Consider the following 17,119-nt stretch of genomic DNA (forward strand, 5'->3'; position numbering starts at 1 on the left):
TCGAATTTTCAGCTCTGCAGCCAATATTCATTCGAGCCGAGGTGCGAGGAAAGCGCCTCGTCCATTTGCAAGAGCAATAAGCGGCGCGTTAGTGTCTGTTTCACAAAGAGACGTGTGCAGGCCACACTGGAGAGAGTGGAGACACACAATTCCTATTCAAGCAAAGCAGGCACAAGTTACAGAGCTGACAGCCAATCAGGACTAATACAGGCTTTGTTTGAGGGAGTTTTCACATCCGTTGGTTTGTTAATAATTAAATGCCATCAAGCAAAGCACACTGGCCCATTATTAGGGATTTATTCAAAGTGGAAGACTGCTTTGCAATGGATATGTTGAATAACTTGAATATGAAATGTACAAGAGAGGCTAAAAGAGGGGCCTCTTTTTGTCTGATTACAAACCAGATATGGCTATTAGTCCATTTTTAAATAACCGTCCTCTTTACACAGTCACATCCACAAATGTGAATACATTTGCAGATTTGGGAAACGGCGTGCAACTGTGTCCTCCTGATTTCGGGACGGCGCATGTTGGTTTGGTGTCTAAATCTTTGGACAGGCGCTCAGTGTGTCCTCACATCACACATAAGCCTCTGCTCAACATCTGCCAAACTCCTCCACACTACCACACTGGCAGCTGAGTGTCCACGTTTTTGTTTGTTTGTTTTGTGTGTGTGTGTGTGTGTGTGTGTGTGTGTGTGTGTGTGTGTGGGTGTGTGATCTTGTTCTCTTATCCATGTGACGACCAGTTTGACTTCCACAGTGAGAAAATATTTTGCAGAGTGAGGACATTTCGGGCCAATTTTCATCTCCTGATAAGGCTGGTTTAGGATTAGGATTATCATTAGGTGGGAGAGCTGAGGTTAATTCAGGGTCAGGGCTCAGGCTAACTTAGGTGTAGTATTAGAAATGATGAAATGCATGCAGGCAGCGGGAGGTCCTGAGAGGATACCAGGTGTTTCACAGCCTTAGATAACAGAGGAGCCTGAGCACTGATAGGGGTTTTCCACTGCCACTTTTAGCCGCGCTGATTTGCATTTCCATTACCAGTTTAAATATTCCCAGTTGTGCTGAGTCATGCCTGACATGGGCCATCTCCAGAGTCCGTACTGGACCACGGACCATCTCTGACCATCACACGCTGGTCAGAGAGAAACTGAGCAGCTCTGAGACAAAGCTGCTGACAGCCAGGAGAACCAAGGCAAAACTTGTGAAAGTTGCATTGTAGCTGATAATCTATCCATTTAAAAGAAAAAAAAAAAAAAGTTTTCAGCAAATCTCTAAATTAGACTAATATTGTTCATATAAAGCAGCAATTTGAAGCTGATCTTGTTGATTTTTTCAAAATAAAACACCTGTGTAGGGTGCTGGCAGAGAAGCGAGGAAAACAAGTTGGGAAAATAATCTAATTGTATTTTTTTAAATTATTATTATTATTATTATTATTATTTTTATTTTTTATTTTTTTTTTTTACCAATATTGTGATTGCCATTTAAAATGTTTTTTTTTTTTTTTTTTTTTTTAAAGTTCCTTAACTTCTGTATTATTTAACAAACACAAGCAATAAATTCTAGATAGATCAAACCTAAAGTCTTCTTTTCTGTAGGCCAGGCCTGTATGTCATGAGGAAATTAGATGATGCATGAACTGATATGAATGACATATATTTATTTAACTACTTCAATCTCAGCGGTATATTTACTGACTTGTTTGACGTCCAGCCTTGGAAGCATGGAATAATTACCATGGCAACATAAAGCCCTGCCAGATAAGGCTGGTGTCAACATTAATATGAAAGTCAGTGATTGCAGAAATATAAAAACAACAAATCTGTGGCTTTACCATGATACATTTAGATGAATCAAAGTCATGGTGGTAAACATGCGTGAGACGCTGGTAGGGCTCTGCTCCACATGTCAGCAGCAGCAGCGAAAAACTCTGCATGTGCATGTTTTATTAAACCTGGCTAAAATACATGCATGTGTTTGGCTTACCAATTTTAACCCTGCGGCTCTTATACGTGGCTTTGTGGTGTTTTTTTTTTTTTTTTAAGTGCTGATACGCTGATGATGGCCTGACAGGATGAAGCTACTGTGACTGCTCTTCACCATTCTGCATTTTTCAGCCCCTTTTGCAACAAATTTTGCTATGAAATAACTCTCAGTTCCATGATTTCCTTTTCTGAGACTTCTTAATGCTCGTGCACGTCAGAGCGCGGGCTCCTCCGTCCTCTAATGTTGTAATAATTCATCTGAAGCTGCACATCTGTAGAAACCAACAGCTGTTTTGCGGAGACAGGAGCATTAATAAACACTGACATCTTGCACTTTGCGTGTACATCTGGACGACACTCACACACAGGACGTGCAGGCCCACCGCTCCGTCGACGCGCTCCTGGTTGGTGAAATAATCCCTGGGGAACTCGTGGATTGCTGCAGAGGAGGGAAAAAAAAACACAGAAATCGAACACGATGAAATATTGAGAGGGGAAAGAATGAAAAATGAAATATTAACTGTGCAGGTGACAGGAAGAAACCCCTGAGAAAATATTTCAAAATCAAGACGATAACCAAGGATACGACTGACATCAAAACTCAATTAGCAAATGAAGGGTACAAAAGGAAGAAAAATTCATGAATAGCAAGGTGAAATGAATTAATACCTTGTGTGGGTGGGATTCAAAGATAAACAGAAGGAGGAAGAGAACATGTGTCCCTTCTCGTTAGACTGAGAATTATCCATAAATGAAAAAGCAGCCCTCCCACCATGTTTTCTGTGATCTGTCTAACCTTTTCCAAAAACTAATTTTGCCTGTTGGCAACTTCCAATTAAAGTCAGACAAAAAACTTCTAAACGCCGATGTTGGGTAAACATTCCCAAGGCAGCCGGCGGTGGCAGGGGACTGACTGCTGAAACACCGAGATCAAAGACAAAGAAAATGCGGCACGACAGTGAACAGGTTTTACCGCCTGTTTAACATTTTTAATATTTAATTTCTTGACTGGGTTGTACAGTTTGGGAGAGCGTTCGGTGTGATCTAAACTGATGTTGGCTTGGCAATTTGACTACCAACTTGGCCATTAGATAGATAGATAGATAGATAGATAGATAGATAGATACTTTATTCATCCCGAAGGAAATTCACAGTTTTCAACAGTATCCACAGAGTACAAGATTAAATAAATAAAAAATAAAAATAAAAGATGACACTAGAGATCTAAGTACCCAATGTGCAAAAAACCGTGTGCATAGATGTGTACAATGTGCATAGATGTGGGCAATGTGCAAATGTACAGTATAAACAGATGATAAATAGCAGCAAGCAATATATACACTATAAACAATAAAAAATAGAAATATGAACAATTTAAACAGCAGAGAAAAAAAAAAATTACACCGTTCAGATTATTATATGTCATAACTAAAGCCACAATATGTCAGATAACATTACAGATACATAAAGATACATAAAGCGTGCAGTCACATGGATCAGGGCTGAACAACAGCTTTCCACTTCAGAAATGGAAATCTAATATACAAACATATTTTATATTAGAGAAATGATGTCATATATGTTCTCCTGTGTTGGCACTGTATTCACTACTGCACGCACTATCTATCTATATCTATTTTTTTTATTTTGAATCTGAGTTTGCACCATCCGAGGCAGATATTTCGGACATGTTTGGTGATCTGTCGTCGTGCCAGCTTGAAAAATTTGGAGCCGAAGACGAGTCCAAAACAAACCTGAGTCCAGCTCCTGTAACCTCAGCTGTGTGTCATGGACTCCTTGTTGTCATTTACCTTCTTTGGTGTTCATACCAGCCGTGAACAGATTGCAGCTTGCAGTCTGCCCCCGCTTCATTTTGGTGGAGGTTTTTTTTTTTTTCCAAATACGAGGACCTGCTCGCTATCAGAAGCTGGCAACCTCTGTCTCCTCACACCCATAAACTTCTTTGTGTTTCCGGTTCAGATTATCGAAAAGGAATCAGATCACAGTTGTGCTGGAGGAGGACCGAGGCCACGTCCACACTCAGCCGCGTAAAATCTGAAAACGCCGCTGCCGTGTTACATCCACAGCGGAGCACACAAGCGTTTCCACTCGCATTTTCAGATTATTTTTTTTTTTACACTGAAGTGCGGATCGGACAGCATATTTTTGTCCAAACCCGACCTGAGCCTGAGATTTTGCTCGTCCTCCATCTCGAGGTTAAATTTCCCACCTGAAACAACCTACGTGATGCCTTCAGCGTCGTCACGTAAACTCCAGCGCTACACAGGAAGTTGCCCAGAACAGACAGCAGGTCCATCATTTTTCACTAAAACAACATCGATGTCACCAAATTTGCACATAATGTCTAAATTTTTGTCCGAACCCATCCCGACCCAGGCCCATCGCGATCACATGTCAGTGGTTTCAAACATCTACATTGTCTCGGTCAACACCACGACGTTACATCCGTGTTTTTCAAATTTAAACACTTTGGTGTGACTGAGCGCCTTGCAAGCTCAAAATGGGACCTCTGTCTGCCTGCTTGGCATTTGGAGTGATCAGCGAATGATTAGCCTGATATTCAGACTGAATGATTTGATTTTTTTTTTTTTTTTAAGTGAACGTGTGATTCTCAGGTCTGGAATCAGGCCAGAGCTGTGTGTTTTTTAACTGGATGCCTCTGTATGTTGCATTTGCACAGGTGATCATTAATCTGGATGTGGTGTCTCAGGAGCTTGCAGCCTCAGAGAAGCCGTGGATGAAGCTGATAGCTGTAAGCCACAGGAGACACTCGACAGCACCAGCTGTGTCAGGTTTGAACACAAAATACCACTGCTACACGAAATGTGCTTAAAATACATATATCTAAAAATGCTACAAAATATATATATATATATGTCTTCAGGAATATCAATGGCCAAAAAAAAAAAGCCTAGCACGAATCCTGGATCCGACACTTGTGACGTTCCATCGCAGTCTGACAGCGGCTGTAAACTACAAAATGCCAAAATCTGCCACATATTAATTCACATCCGTTTCATACGCAGCGTGCTGTTGCATTTGAGTCTTCATATGAGTGACAAGGCTAAAAATAGACTTGGCCCAGTGTGACTGTGTGTTTGGTATTTGCTTTGCTTGCTCTGTGTGTAATGTGTGTGCATGTGTGTGTGTGTGTGTGTGAATGAACAAGCCCATATGTGTGTCTGCTCTGTGTGCTTGCTCTATTTGTACTCAATATGTGCGAGCGCACTTTCTCGATGTATGTGCATTGTTTGCTCTCTGTGCATCCATGTGTGCTGTTTGTGCGTGTGTGCTGTCTGTCTGTGTGTGTGCATGTGTGTGTGTGTGTGTGTGTGTGCATGTGCACGCCTTTGTAACGTGAAAGCAACACAATGTGCAGTGACATTCTCTCCCTCAACAGCCGAGAGCTTGTGAGTCAGGCGGCTTCAGCTTCAGCTTGCCCTGTGTGGCCCAAACACAACACACAGGCCTGCCTGCTCATAGGAACTGACAGGACCACGGAGAGAGAGAGAGGGAGGGAGAGAGAGAGAGAGAGAGAGAGAGAGAGAGGGAGAGGGAGGGAACAAGAAAAAAGGGACAAAATGAAGAAGTGGACATGATGTAGAGTAAGCAGCGAGGAACTGAGGGGGGAAAAATGGAGGGAGCTGAAGTGGGACCATCAAAAGGCAGAGAGAGAGAGAGAGAGAGAGAGAGAGAGAGAGAGAGAGAGAGAGAGAGAGAGAGAGATAAAGAGAGAACAGAGAGAGAAGGGGGGGAGAGGGAGAGAGGGAGGAGTCTGGGTTTGTGTTTGGCTACAGGTGAGTGAATCATAAAACACTATCTCACTGTCTGCCAAAGCAAACAAGCAAACATACAAACAAACAAACAAACACCACAAAAATCATCAACTTGATGTATCCGCTGACCTCCTCCTCTATTTCCTCACCTTTTCTCATCTTTCTAGGATCACGGAAACACTGTAAGCGCACTGAGCATTGATGTAGCTAAATAAGGCAGGTAAACCTCAATGATATGAACAGAAAAACAGTTACCGTTTCCAAAAAAAAAAAAAAAAAAAAAATCTTAACCCTAACCCTACGATTCAAGGATTCAAGGAACTTTATTGTCATACCAGCTCACATTTACATGTTAGTGGTATGAAATTAGGACTCAGGTCCCGGTCCTCTTTAAAGTGCGACCTCACCTGGTTTTGACTGGCTGGATGGATTTCCATCAGGCTATAGAAGTGCCAAACTCTGTTCTGAAAATAAAAAATGTGTGTAAATTGCTCTGGGGTGGGTTTATCCTCCAGGACATCCCAGCCACCCAGAGCCTGACGTTTGACCTCCATATATTTGCTTTCATGTTTTAGTAATGTTTAATTTTCGATGTTAGGACACCAGTGTGCTGGCAGCTGGTAGCAGCACCAGTGAAATTCCTCTAACCTGCTGATTTTGCAAATCCCATTGATGTTGACAAGTAAACCAAAACACAAAGTCACAAATCCAGTGAATCGTTGGGTCAGACGAAAATTTAGAAATTTTGTTCGGGCTCGGGTTTGGGTCGGCTATTTCAGGCGGGAAATGTGACCTCGTCATGGAGGAGGGGAGGAAAATTTCGGGCTCAGGTCGGGTTCGGACACAAAAACAGAACGGCTGTCAGGTTCGGGTCGTCTCGGGTCGGCTTCGGACAAAAACACACGTCCTGATCCGCTCTCTAGTCCTGCCATATCAATAAATATAACAGTGTGATTACGTGCTGTCATGTTGATTTACAGCCGTGTTCGCTTTAAGTGCAGCTGTGAGTGTGTCAGTATTTAAACATCCAGGATAAGGCTGCATCAGAGGAACACTGACAGGGCTCAAAATACTTTTTTTTCTGTTTTCTGCAAAATTGCAAGTTGTCAAAAAAAAAATTCTGCAATCTGGAAAAAACTTTCTGCAAATACACAAACACTGTGTGAATTAAAAACGGATTATTTCAAATCTCAAAGCATATCCTGATCTGGGTTAGGGTTATGGGTTATAGTCTCAGTTTATTAAGTTCTGGCATAGGCGAGTGTTTTTGTTTTTTATTTTTTGTTTTCATTGGACCTATTACCAGCCAGATTGGGTGGAAAAGGACAAAATTACCTTGATTTTTTTTTGCCTGCAAAATTGCAAGTTGTTTGTATTTTTTTCTGCAATCTCGAAATTTTTTCTGCAAGTTGCATGTGGGTATTTCGAGCCCTGACTGAGTTACAGAGCGGGGTATCAAAGGTGGGACAATACTGCTGATTACAAAACATAAATTAATTAAAAAATTAATAAAAAGTGTTTGTATCATTTATGGTATCTGACATCTGAAGCTTGTTCTGTGGCCTGAAGTGTAAATGCCTTGTTCTTGATGTCTAAAATGTAAAGTGTAAAGTACAGTAAATCAGTCAGAAAGCAGAGCGCCTCACTCAGTGCAGCGTACAGTGAGGAGCAGGCAGCAAGAAACAGTCAGCAAACAGTTTGAAGAAAGATGCCAAGCCTGTTCCAGCCGTGGAATGTGTTTCCCACTGAGCCAGAAACAGTCGCAGCCAGGCCAGTTTGTGCCAATAATAGTGCAGTGCACACACACACACACACACACACACACACACACACACACTATGGAACATTCATGACTATGAAGAAAACAATTACCTCTCTCTGTCATTATCTCCCAACTGACACACAGATACATGAACAAGCACTAAAGCACACACTCCACACAACTACACGCACACACACACACACACACCGTCCTCTATACATACTGATGAGACAGTGCTTCAACCAATTACACAGCCCCAAAATAACAACAACAATAGCCGAGCGCTTTTGGCTGAATGCGTAGCGTGACTGCCCCTTTTGGACCGACTATGAGGAGTCTTTGTTTTGTTTTTTTTTTGTTTTTTTTTTTCAATTCACAGATTAGAGGCTCGCTGAACCTGGCCAATGAATGCATGAAGCATCGGCCAACTCTGTTTCTACCAGAGATGTGTGTGTGTGTGTGTGTGTGTGTGTGTGAGTCCATCACCACAAAGCTTTCCTCTCTCTCTCTTTTCACCTCAACCTGGCACTGAGACAGATGGCTCCTGAGGGAAGGACAAGCTCCATGCCACCAAATATCAACAATTCACAAAAACACACACACATACACACACGCAGAGAGAGAGAGAGAAAGAGAGAGAGAGAGAGAGAGAGAGAGAGAGAGGCATGCAATTCTGCCGCAGGAGCCAAGCTCGCGGTGCAAAAAAAAAAAAAAGAGCAGATCTGTCTTATCTGCTTATTTCCATACATGGCAAAACAAAGAGTATTTCAAGATCCAAAGACCTGACGTGACGCCAGAAATTGACAAAATACACTCAAAGTGGTTTTTTTCCCTGACGATCATGAGGGATTTAAATGCCAAGTTGTCATCGGGAGCCGATACCGGACTTAAATGGATTATCAGTCTCTGAGATTCTGCCCGAGACTGAGAGAAAAATGTTAGAAGTAAAAAGAAGCAAGCTGTCTTGATTTGAGACTTCTCTGGCAGAGACCCGTATTTCCCAAAAGGTGGGAAAAGGAAGGATTATGTACGTTGCTGTATATATATTATTTTGCCCCGTGACCTCAAACACAGTTAAATAACGGATCAGCGCTCGGTATCGATCATCTCTTAAATTTTCCTTCTCAGTATTAACGCTGAAAAATGGTGTCAGTTTCCGAGCGAAAACACTGCGCACCATTTAATATTGTTTTCAAATACATTCCAAAGCTTCTTTCGCTCGGAAAAGATCTCTTGATGGTTATGTCTTTTGGAAAACGGCATAATTTTGTCAGAGTCGATGGTGAGAAGTGTTGTATTTCTCTTCCCTGTACAAAACACATTGGCACTGCCTTGGCCTGTGAAAAAGTGAGGGAAAACCCCATGTGAACTGTGATTTTCCCTTAATTTTCCCCTCAACTAACTTCAAAGTTAAATTAAAACGTCCATATAATTTCCATATTGTAGGACAGAGTCACAGACATGTTGTTTATCTTCCGGTTGCGACGATTCACTGAAATATTCAAACTCAAGATGCCATTATTTTACAGCTGCAGCATCACATGAAACAGAAAATGTCTCGTTGTCTTGTGCGTCATTTTGTACCGATTTCGCCGTGACTCAGCGGGACAAATTTGGGATCTTTGGAAACCTTTGGATCGCCACTGGAATTTAAAATAAAAGTTCAGTGGGTTTCAATAAATCTCAACCACGCAGCAACGATGAACCCACCGACGGCACCAGCAGGATAGAGGAGGTTACAACAGGCGACAGCAACAGAGTGGTGAAGTCCCGCCCACCCACTTCCGGTACACGGGTCCTCAAAAGCAAAAAATTATGAATGCGATCCAATGGGTAGACAAAAATTATTTCCTGGTCCCGTTTGAATTGTGCCATGGATTTCACATATGTTGTTTGTGATATTTAAAGATAATTTTTCACGCAAAGAAGACTACAATTTAGCGCGAAGAATATTAATAATGCTAGGTTTTGTGTGAGCCCGCTTTGTGAACTACAACTCTTCGCTGCTCTCGGTGCGAATGATATACGTCACCACCCGCACTGGAAGCCTACAACAGACGTGGCGATTTCTCTGCTCCGCGCTGAGTTTTTGAGGTTCTGAGTTTTTCCGCCCGGCGGCGGGGTCCGCTCGCCCTCCCGCCCGGCCCGGCGCTCCGTCGGCCCTCGGAGACGCGGACAATCGGGAACAAAACACACCGGCATCTTGACTTGAATCTGGATGGAGGGAAACGGCGATGACGTGACGTCACACACACGACACAGCATGTAGTCTTTCTAATTGTGTTTTCTCAACAGCATTTAACTGAACAATGGCGCAATAAACGGTCAAACTCTTGACATGAAAATTTGTTATTTAAGCCGATAAACAACATTTGTGTAATCCATGGCATGACGACGGGGGGGACCAGAAAATAATTATTTTCTGTCCATTGAACACCATTCATTTTTTTTCGCTCCGAAAGGTCCCATGGGGGCCCACCGGAAGGGGCGGGACTTCACCACTCTATAACAACTGTAGCAACTCTTTGACCTTTGACCTTCCGAGAATGAGCTGCTCACAATGCCTGCATCGCGCCTGATGCAGGATTTGACGCTTTGAAGTCGCCCTGGATAAAAAACCTTCAGGAAAAATGTCTGAAATGCAAATGCAGAAGACAGAACGTGGATTCCGAAGCAACCGACCCAGTGTCAACAAGAAATACAGCGACAAACAGCTCGACCAGCAGCAATCCATCGCTGCAGGATTAAACAAACTCTAGCATTGTGGCGGCCGGGCGGATCAGCCCGGCATCGGTGCTGCAACAACATCACACACACACACACTCACACACACTCACACACACACCACCCCACCCCTCGTGGCGCACTAATCTCGTTAAATATTCTGTGAAAAGATGGATGTCACACAGCGAGCAAGACAGAAGCGTTGTATAATCTCTGGATTTACTCCATCCATTCTCCTTTCTGTCCGGTTTGGAAAAAAAAAAAAAAAAAAAAATCAATACGATTTACAGTAGCAGCTGCATTAAAGCTGTTTCTGGAAATGTATAATCTGCATTAGCTGGTGTTCTGTAGGGCTAAGTGCAGTCTGCGGCTAGTTTAAAGGGCCTGATCCGCTGTGTTTATACAGTATGGGCTGAAGGGAACAGAGGGGGGAACGGGAGGGACAGACTGCTATTAGTTGGCATTAGGCTGGCTGAATCCTTGGTGGCCTGAACATTTGGACAAGCCCAGTACATCATTTAGATTTACTCAGAAGCCTGGCATGATCATTAATTAGATATTGGGGGATGAGGGGGGGTGGAGAATATTTTTGAAAACTGCAGAAACATTCCTGCTATTTTGTACCTTAATATACAAATAGGGATTTTATTAACCCTGGAACTAGTGTGTCATCATCAAAAATATTTTTGTGCATTTTGTGACATTATTCTAAAAGCCATACCGTTAGCGGATGTGTTACAAAAGGACCCTCCAAGATTAATCTGAGACTCTGCGTCCTATAGGCGGCTCAGCAACTTTTCAGCCGCACCTCATCAAACCCGACGACCTCAGAGTTCGAGTGGAACGCCTCTGAAGAAAAAACCATCAAAGTGAACGCTAATGCATTGTGTGAGCGAGGCTTCTCCCCTACTTCTGCTAATTATTTTGTTTTTGTGCCAGGCACAGGGCAAACTTCTGCATGAATATGCATACACCACCTCCTGACAGATGTTGAACTGAAAATGTTTTTGCGAGAGGAAGAAAAGAACACGCACGTGGTTGCAGCTTGCCAAGGGTTTCTCACCGTATGGAGGTCACTGTGATCAAACTTGTCATCCTTATCTAATAAACGTATAAACTTCACATTTCCGCTAATCTTTTCCTAAAGCAAGTATTTTAGAATATAATTATTTCCTACCTTCTGTCCAGCCACTGGTTTCCATTCATTCCACTACGATATGCAAATGATTATTTATTCCATCACTATAATAAATTCATGCATATTAATTTTTCTAGAAGTTACAGTGCCGTTGTACTTTGATGACTCCACCAGAATTAGCCCCTAGCACAGGGAAACGTTTGCTTTACATTGACAATTATCAACTCTGTGGTTTACGAATGACGACGACTTTGTGAGCCGCAGAAGCAGAACAACCAGTTTTGGAAATCTTGAAATCTTGAATGCAACCGCATGATCTGCTGCAATATAAAAAGTAGCTGGATTGTAATGAAGAGGCCAAACCTTCAAAATCCCAAGTACAGTCCTTTCAAATGAGCAAAATGCAAGTTTTTGCTCTGCATTTGCGTTCATTCTATCTGTTTTATTTTTGTTTGAAAGCGTCAAGGTGCGATGTGCATTTTAATTCTAACAAACTGATTTATTTCCTTTGACCATGCGTACTGAGCACCTGCAACGCAAAGCTGTGTAGCCTCCACACTGTGCACAGCTACATAAGATAAGATAAGATAAGATAAGATAAGATACTCCTTTCTTAGTCCCACGGTGGGGAAATTTCACGTATTACAGCAGCAAAGTGGATAGCAAAATATGAAACATAATTTACACTATAAACAGTATAAACAGATAATAAGTACCAAAGAGCAATATAAACATTATAAACAAGGAATGTAGAAAAATAATATATGAACAATTTAAACAATAGAAGAAAATAACCTAAAAGCATGCACCATATTCAGGATTTTCTATTTCATACCAAGTTCAATATTGGAACATTTGGTGCTGTTAAAATATCACAGCAAACAAGCAACAAGTCAACGATTTGTTGCTCCTTATGATTTGTGCGAGTGTTTTTGACACTGCTGCTTGAAGCACGGGAGCTATTTGGCCTGTTGGTGGCGCTGTGGTGCACCACTCAGTTTCATGTTGTAGCTGCTGGATATCACAGTAAAAATGTGTCCCTCCTCGTGTGACCCAGCAGCCTCCAAGATGCTGAGCGTGAAGCTTAAAGCCCCGTTGGCCTGGTGGGGCCTGTCAGGTTAGATTCAGTGCACCCTCGTCTCAAAATCTACCATTCAAGTCTTGTGAATCAAGAATCTTGTCGTTAATTTTTGAGCGTGCCTCTCCGTCCCCTTTACTTTCCAGTTTTCAGCTTTGGGTGAGCCGGTGCACGGTGATGAAACCTTACTGCAGCACGAGGTAAAAAGTGGTCGCCAAAATCCACCCAAAACAGGCAGCAGAGGCCTGGAAATAATGTGAGGGATGGACTCAATCAAGTGATCCGCGATCCTAGGAGGCCAAAGTGTGACCACACATGACTCGGACGGCTTTGCGCTCCTTTCACACAGAGGTCCGATATGCCAGGCGGGTCTTTGTTTGCTCTGTGAAATGAAACAGTCCCGCATTTGCAGCCTGACACCCGGTTGTTAACTGGTTTAGGTAGTGAGGAATTCGGCTGAAGATGGAGGTGGACTCCTGGCACGTTCTCAGCTGTTTGACTCGATCTGCATCTTTACATCCTTTAGAGGAGAGGTGGGAGTGGAATCACATCTTTAAAAAAAAAAAAGACATTTAACATTTAATTTGTCCAAATAAAACCGAAGGAGTATCACAATCTCTGTTATCATGACAACATTGACGTTAAACTCTCCATCAGGCAGCGAGGGTGTTCCACCTCACCTGTGGGGGAAACACACACACTGACACCACACACACACACAAATCCCTGAGTTATTCGTCTTCTCTCTCTATTTTTTTTTTTTTTTTAAATCAGTGAGATCAGTGTGGATTGACCCGAGCGGTGACGGACGGCTCGTCACTCCAGGGGCAGAGAAACAACAGAAACAACTCTTCCACTCCTCCTGCCTCCATCCCCCACTCCTCCCTGCCTCTCTCCCTCGCTTACATAAGACCACAACCATTACGTAAGGCCTCTGTGGCTCTGATAGAGAGAGAGAGAGAGAGAGAGAGAGAGAGAGAGAGAGAGAGAGAGAATCCTCCAAATCCTATAGATCATTAAAAGGATCTCAGGAGGACGCAGTGTTTTAAGAGCAGCAGAGAAGACGCTGCTTTATGCAGATGACAGATGGCTTTTCCTCCATCAATGACAAAGCACGCTTTAGCATCTGTTGTTGTGATGTGAGAGAGAGAGAGAGAGAGAGAGAGAGAGAGAGAGAGCTAGCATCGCGCTGTGGTCGGATGAATATTTTGTTTCCATAAAGTGTCCACTTTTCATGCCCTATGTCAAACATTTGTGTTTTTAGCATGACCACCGTACATTTTTTTTTTTTTTTTTTTTTTGGAGATTTTCCAATTAATGTTCAAAGGGTTTCATAAGCCCAGGGGTTGCAGAATTTTCTCAGCATGCCATCTTCCAATTTAAGTTAAAAATGAGTTATGAACGCTTCACCAGGCAGTGATGTCAGACTGACATAATGATGCCGTGTCACTCAAGCCTCACATCAGTGACATCTGCGTCGGCCATGTTCGAGGAACTGATTATCCATTTATAATTAACCGGATTGGTCGATAACACAAAGCAGAAAGCTGGAGGTGCTGGCTGTTTGTCCAAAAACCGCCTCGCTGTGCCTCGGTTTACTGTTTGACTGAGAAATGCAATTCAGTGACAACAACAAGCAACAGTTTATACATCCAAACCATAACGAGGTGATAAATTATTGGAAATCAAGTCATGAGTAAGATCTTTAAAAAGCAACTTTGAGTGAATTAATCTGAAATTATGCTCAAGAGAAAACTTGAAGATCACTTATTTATTGGATATATCCTTTAATAAGGCATTTTATTTATTATTGTAATGTGGTAACAGCAGGTGGCAGAGGCCTAATGCAGGAAATGAGGGGAACAAGGCTGGAAAATAGTAAATTCATCCACCGCCACGAGGAGTAACAAGAAACTAGGAACAAACCGCTGAGAACTGAGACACACGAGGAGTTCAGGCAATCGAGAACGCAGGCAGGTGAGACGACAACATGATCCGAGTGAATGAACTGAACCGAAGCTACGGGTGACGTGAAGGACACGCAGAGCAGGAACGAAAACCCAAGACACCAAAAGACGAGGAGAAACGTACAAAATCCAAACAGGATCGTGACATTTATACGGTTATACTGTTACTTTAATGAGCCGAGCACAGTAACAACAAACACTGTGCAGGAGAGGCTCAATGTGTTTTCTATCCTGTATCGGTGCTAATAAACTCAACTAAATTCACATGTGATCTACTCGCTGAATTGTTGGATACACGTTGGCGAAATCCTCTCCTTACATTCAGCTCTCGTGTTTTTTGATATATTTGCTCTACACTGCAAAAAGTCAAAATCTTACCAAGAGTATTTGTCTTATTTCAAGTCAAAATGTCTTATTTCTAGTCAAAATATCTCATTACACTTAAAATAAGACATGATCAGCTCAGAAATAACAGAAATAACAATTTTCACTTGTTTCAAGTGAAAATTTACTTGAAACAAGTTAAAATTTGCTAGAAACAAGAAACATATTCTGCCAATGGAACAAGCAAATTTCTACTTGTGACACAAGTGAACAAGTAAAAATTTGCTTGTTCCATTGGCAGAATTTTTTCTTGTTTCAAGCTAATGTTCACTTGTTTCAAGTAAATTTTCACTTGAAACCAGTGAAAATTGTCTAAAAACAAGTTACTTCTGAGGTGATCATGTCTTATTTTAAGTGTAATGAGATATTTTGACTAGAAATAAGACAAATAATCTTGGTAAGATTTGACTTTTTGCAGTGTAGCTTATTTAATCCTCGATTTCAGAAGTTTAAACATGCCGTATAATCATAAGCCGCTGTATAATCATCAGCAACTCCAATGACATAAGAAGTTTCCAAAAATGAGGACATGCAGTGATGAAGTTTGTTCAAAAACCAGAAATCTAACTTTGCAGTACCCACTGTGTTTATTTGTGCATGCATGTGTGTTTAGTTAGACTTGGTCTCTGCCGGGCCCTTGCACCCACACACACACACACACACACACACATGCACACACACGACACGGAGCATGGCGGCCTTGCAGTAGCTGTCGTAATCCTACACACGGCAGTTTTAATGCGTCCTGAGGTCAGACGGTGTGTTTAATGCACGCTGTCTATACGTTGCTGTGTGTATTTAGCAGCTTAAGGGCGGTCAGCATGCTATTTACATGGCACCGGCCATGAGGACCAAATATGATGTAAGATTAAAATGTTCGACCCTGTGGCCCTGTGCCTGCTAGTGGTTAACGGTGCAATGCATACAAACACATGCAACTACACACATTCACACACACACACACACACATGCAAACAGCAGCATGTGGTTGCATTTATTTTCCGCCACAAGTGCTTAAAAGCAAGTGGGTGGTATTACCTAACACGTCGGACATTCGTCTGCATAAAAAAGTGCAGAAATTAGAGAAAACGAGCTGGAAGCACGAAGAGAGTTTGTCTCCTTATTTACAACATTCTCCTGTAAATCACTCAAAAATCACTCAAAGCATCAGTCAGTCAGGAGTGAACACAAACTGGATCCATGTGTTTTGCTGCCTAAACGCCTGCGACCACAACTTTGTGCAGATGTTAAAAAAACAATCCTGTGTGATAACCATGAGAAAGTACTTTTACAGGTCAGACCGAGGTGTGAGAGAGGAGAGACGAAGGAAAGAGAGGAAATGAAAGTGGCAAAGCCGAGGGAGAGGAGAGGAGAGGAGCGCGGGATGAAGGATTGAGTCGTCCAGGTTAAGCTGCCCTCCGCTCTATTCCTCTATAAACTGCTGCTTGGAGTGGCTGCAGCCTCAGGCCACAATTAGCACCAAAGGTGGCTCAGCGAGGGGGCGGGAGGGTTCACGCTCGCCCACCCTTGAGCTACTGTAGCTGGGCAACTAACCTCCGTCCTGCCCTGCTTGTTAGATGTTAAAAAAAAACAACAACTCGCTGCTGTGTTGCAGCTATTTTCAGAGAAATGAACTCGACAGCTTTTGCCTCCATAACGCGCCGAGACAAGGAGACGTTTTGGATTTAGCTCCATTCAACCTGATCATTTCATCACACTGCAAAAACCTGCATCTTAGCGAGCAATTTAGTCTCATATTCACTTAATATTCAGTATTTCTATAAACAATGCAAAAACGATGTAGCCAGTGAGATTTCCAATGCTAATCAACTTGTTTCCACAATTTTGTCGATTCAGATTTGTATTTAGAATTTAAACAGCATAAACTGGGGGGAAAAAAAAAAAAAAATCATCTGTTGTATGAAAACCAAAGGCACAGAGAGGATATTTGTAAATAAGGGTGAACAAAACCAGAATTCCCAAGTCCACTGGAAGAAATAAAAGACCGGATTGAAACCAGAGGATCTGCCACCTTTGTAATGATGTTTTGGAGGATCATATTTTGCTTGAATATGAGAATGTAAGCCTAAAAGCCTTCTCTGTAAACCGGGAGCCCTTTTTGAAGAATGGCTTTGCTCTGTTTTTAGTAGCATGTGTTGTACTGTAGCCAGGCTGCGTGCCATCATTTTGTGACTGCTGTATGTTCTGTTTGTGCTCCATACCATGTGATCATGCTCTGGAGGAAATAAAGTAAAGGAAAAGGGAAATGTGTTGGA

General features: G+C 42.3%; 1 protein-coding gene across 1 annotated transcript in view; it reads right to left on the reverse strand.

Moving 5' to 3' along the window:
- Positions 1–17,119, reverse strand: part of slc24a3 (solute carrier family 24 member 3) — a 102,330-nt gene that overhangs the window by 22,432 nt on the left and 62,779 nt on the right. Inside the window, exon 3 of the mRNA XM_030070548.1 lies at positions 2,356–2,432. Within this exon, the coding sequence (XP_029926408.1) occupies positions 2,356–2,432 (77 nt within the window). The remainder of the gene's footprint in view (positions 1–2,355; positions 2,433–17,119) is intronic.

This window comes from Myripristis murdjan, chromosome 15, assembly GCF_902150065.1.
Source record: "Myripristis murdjan chromosome 15, fMyrMur1.1, whole genome shotgun sequence".
Classification (NCBI taxonomy): Eukaryota; Metazoa; Chordata; class Actinopteri; order Holocentriformes; family Holocentridae; genus Myripristis; species Myripristis murdjan.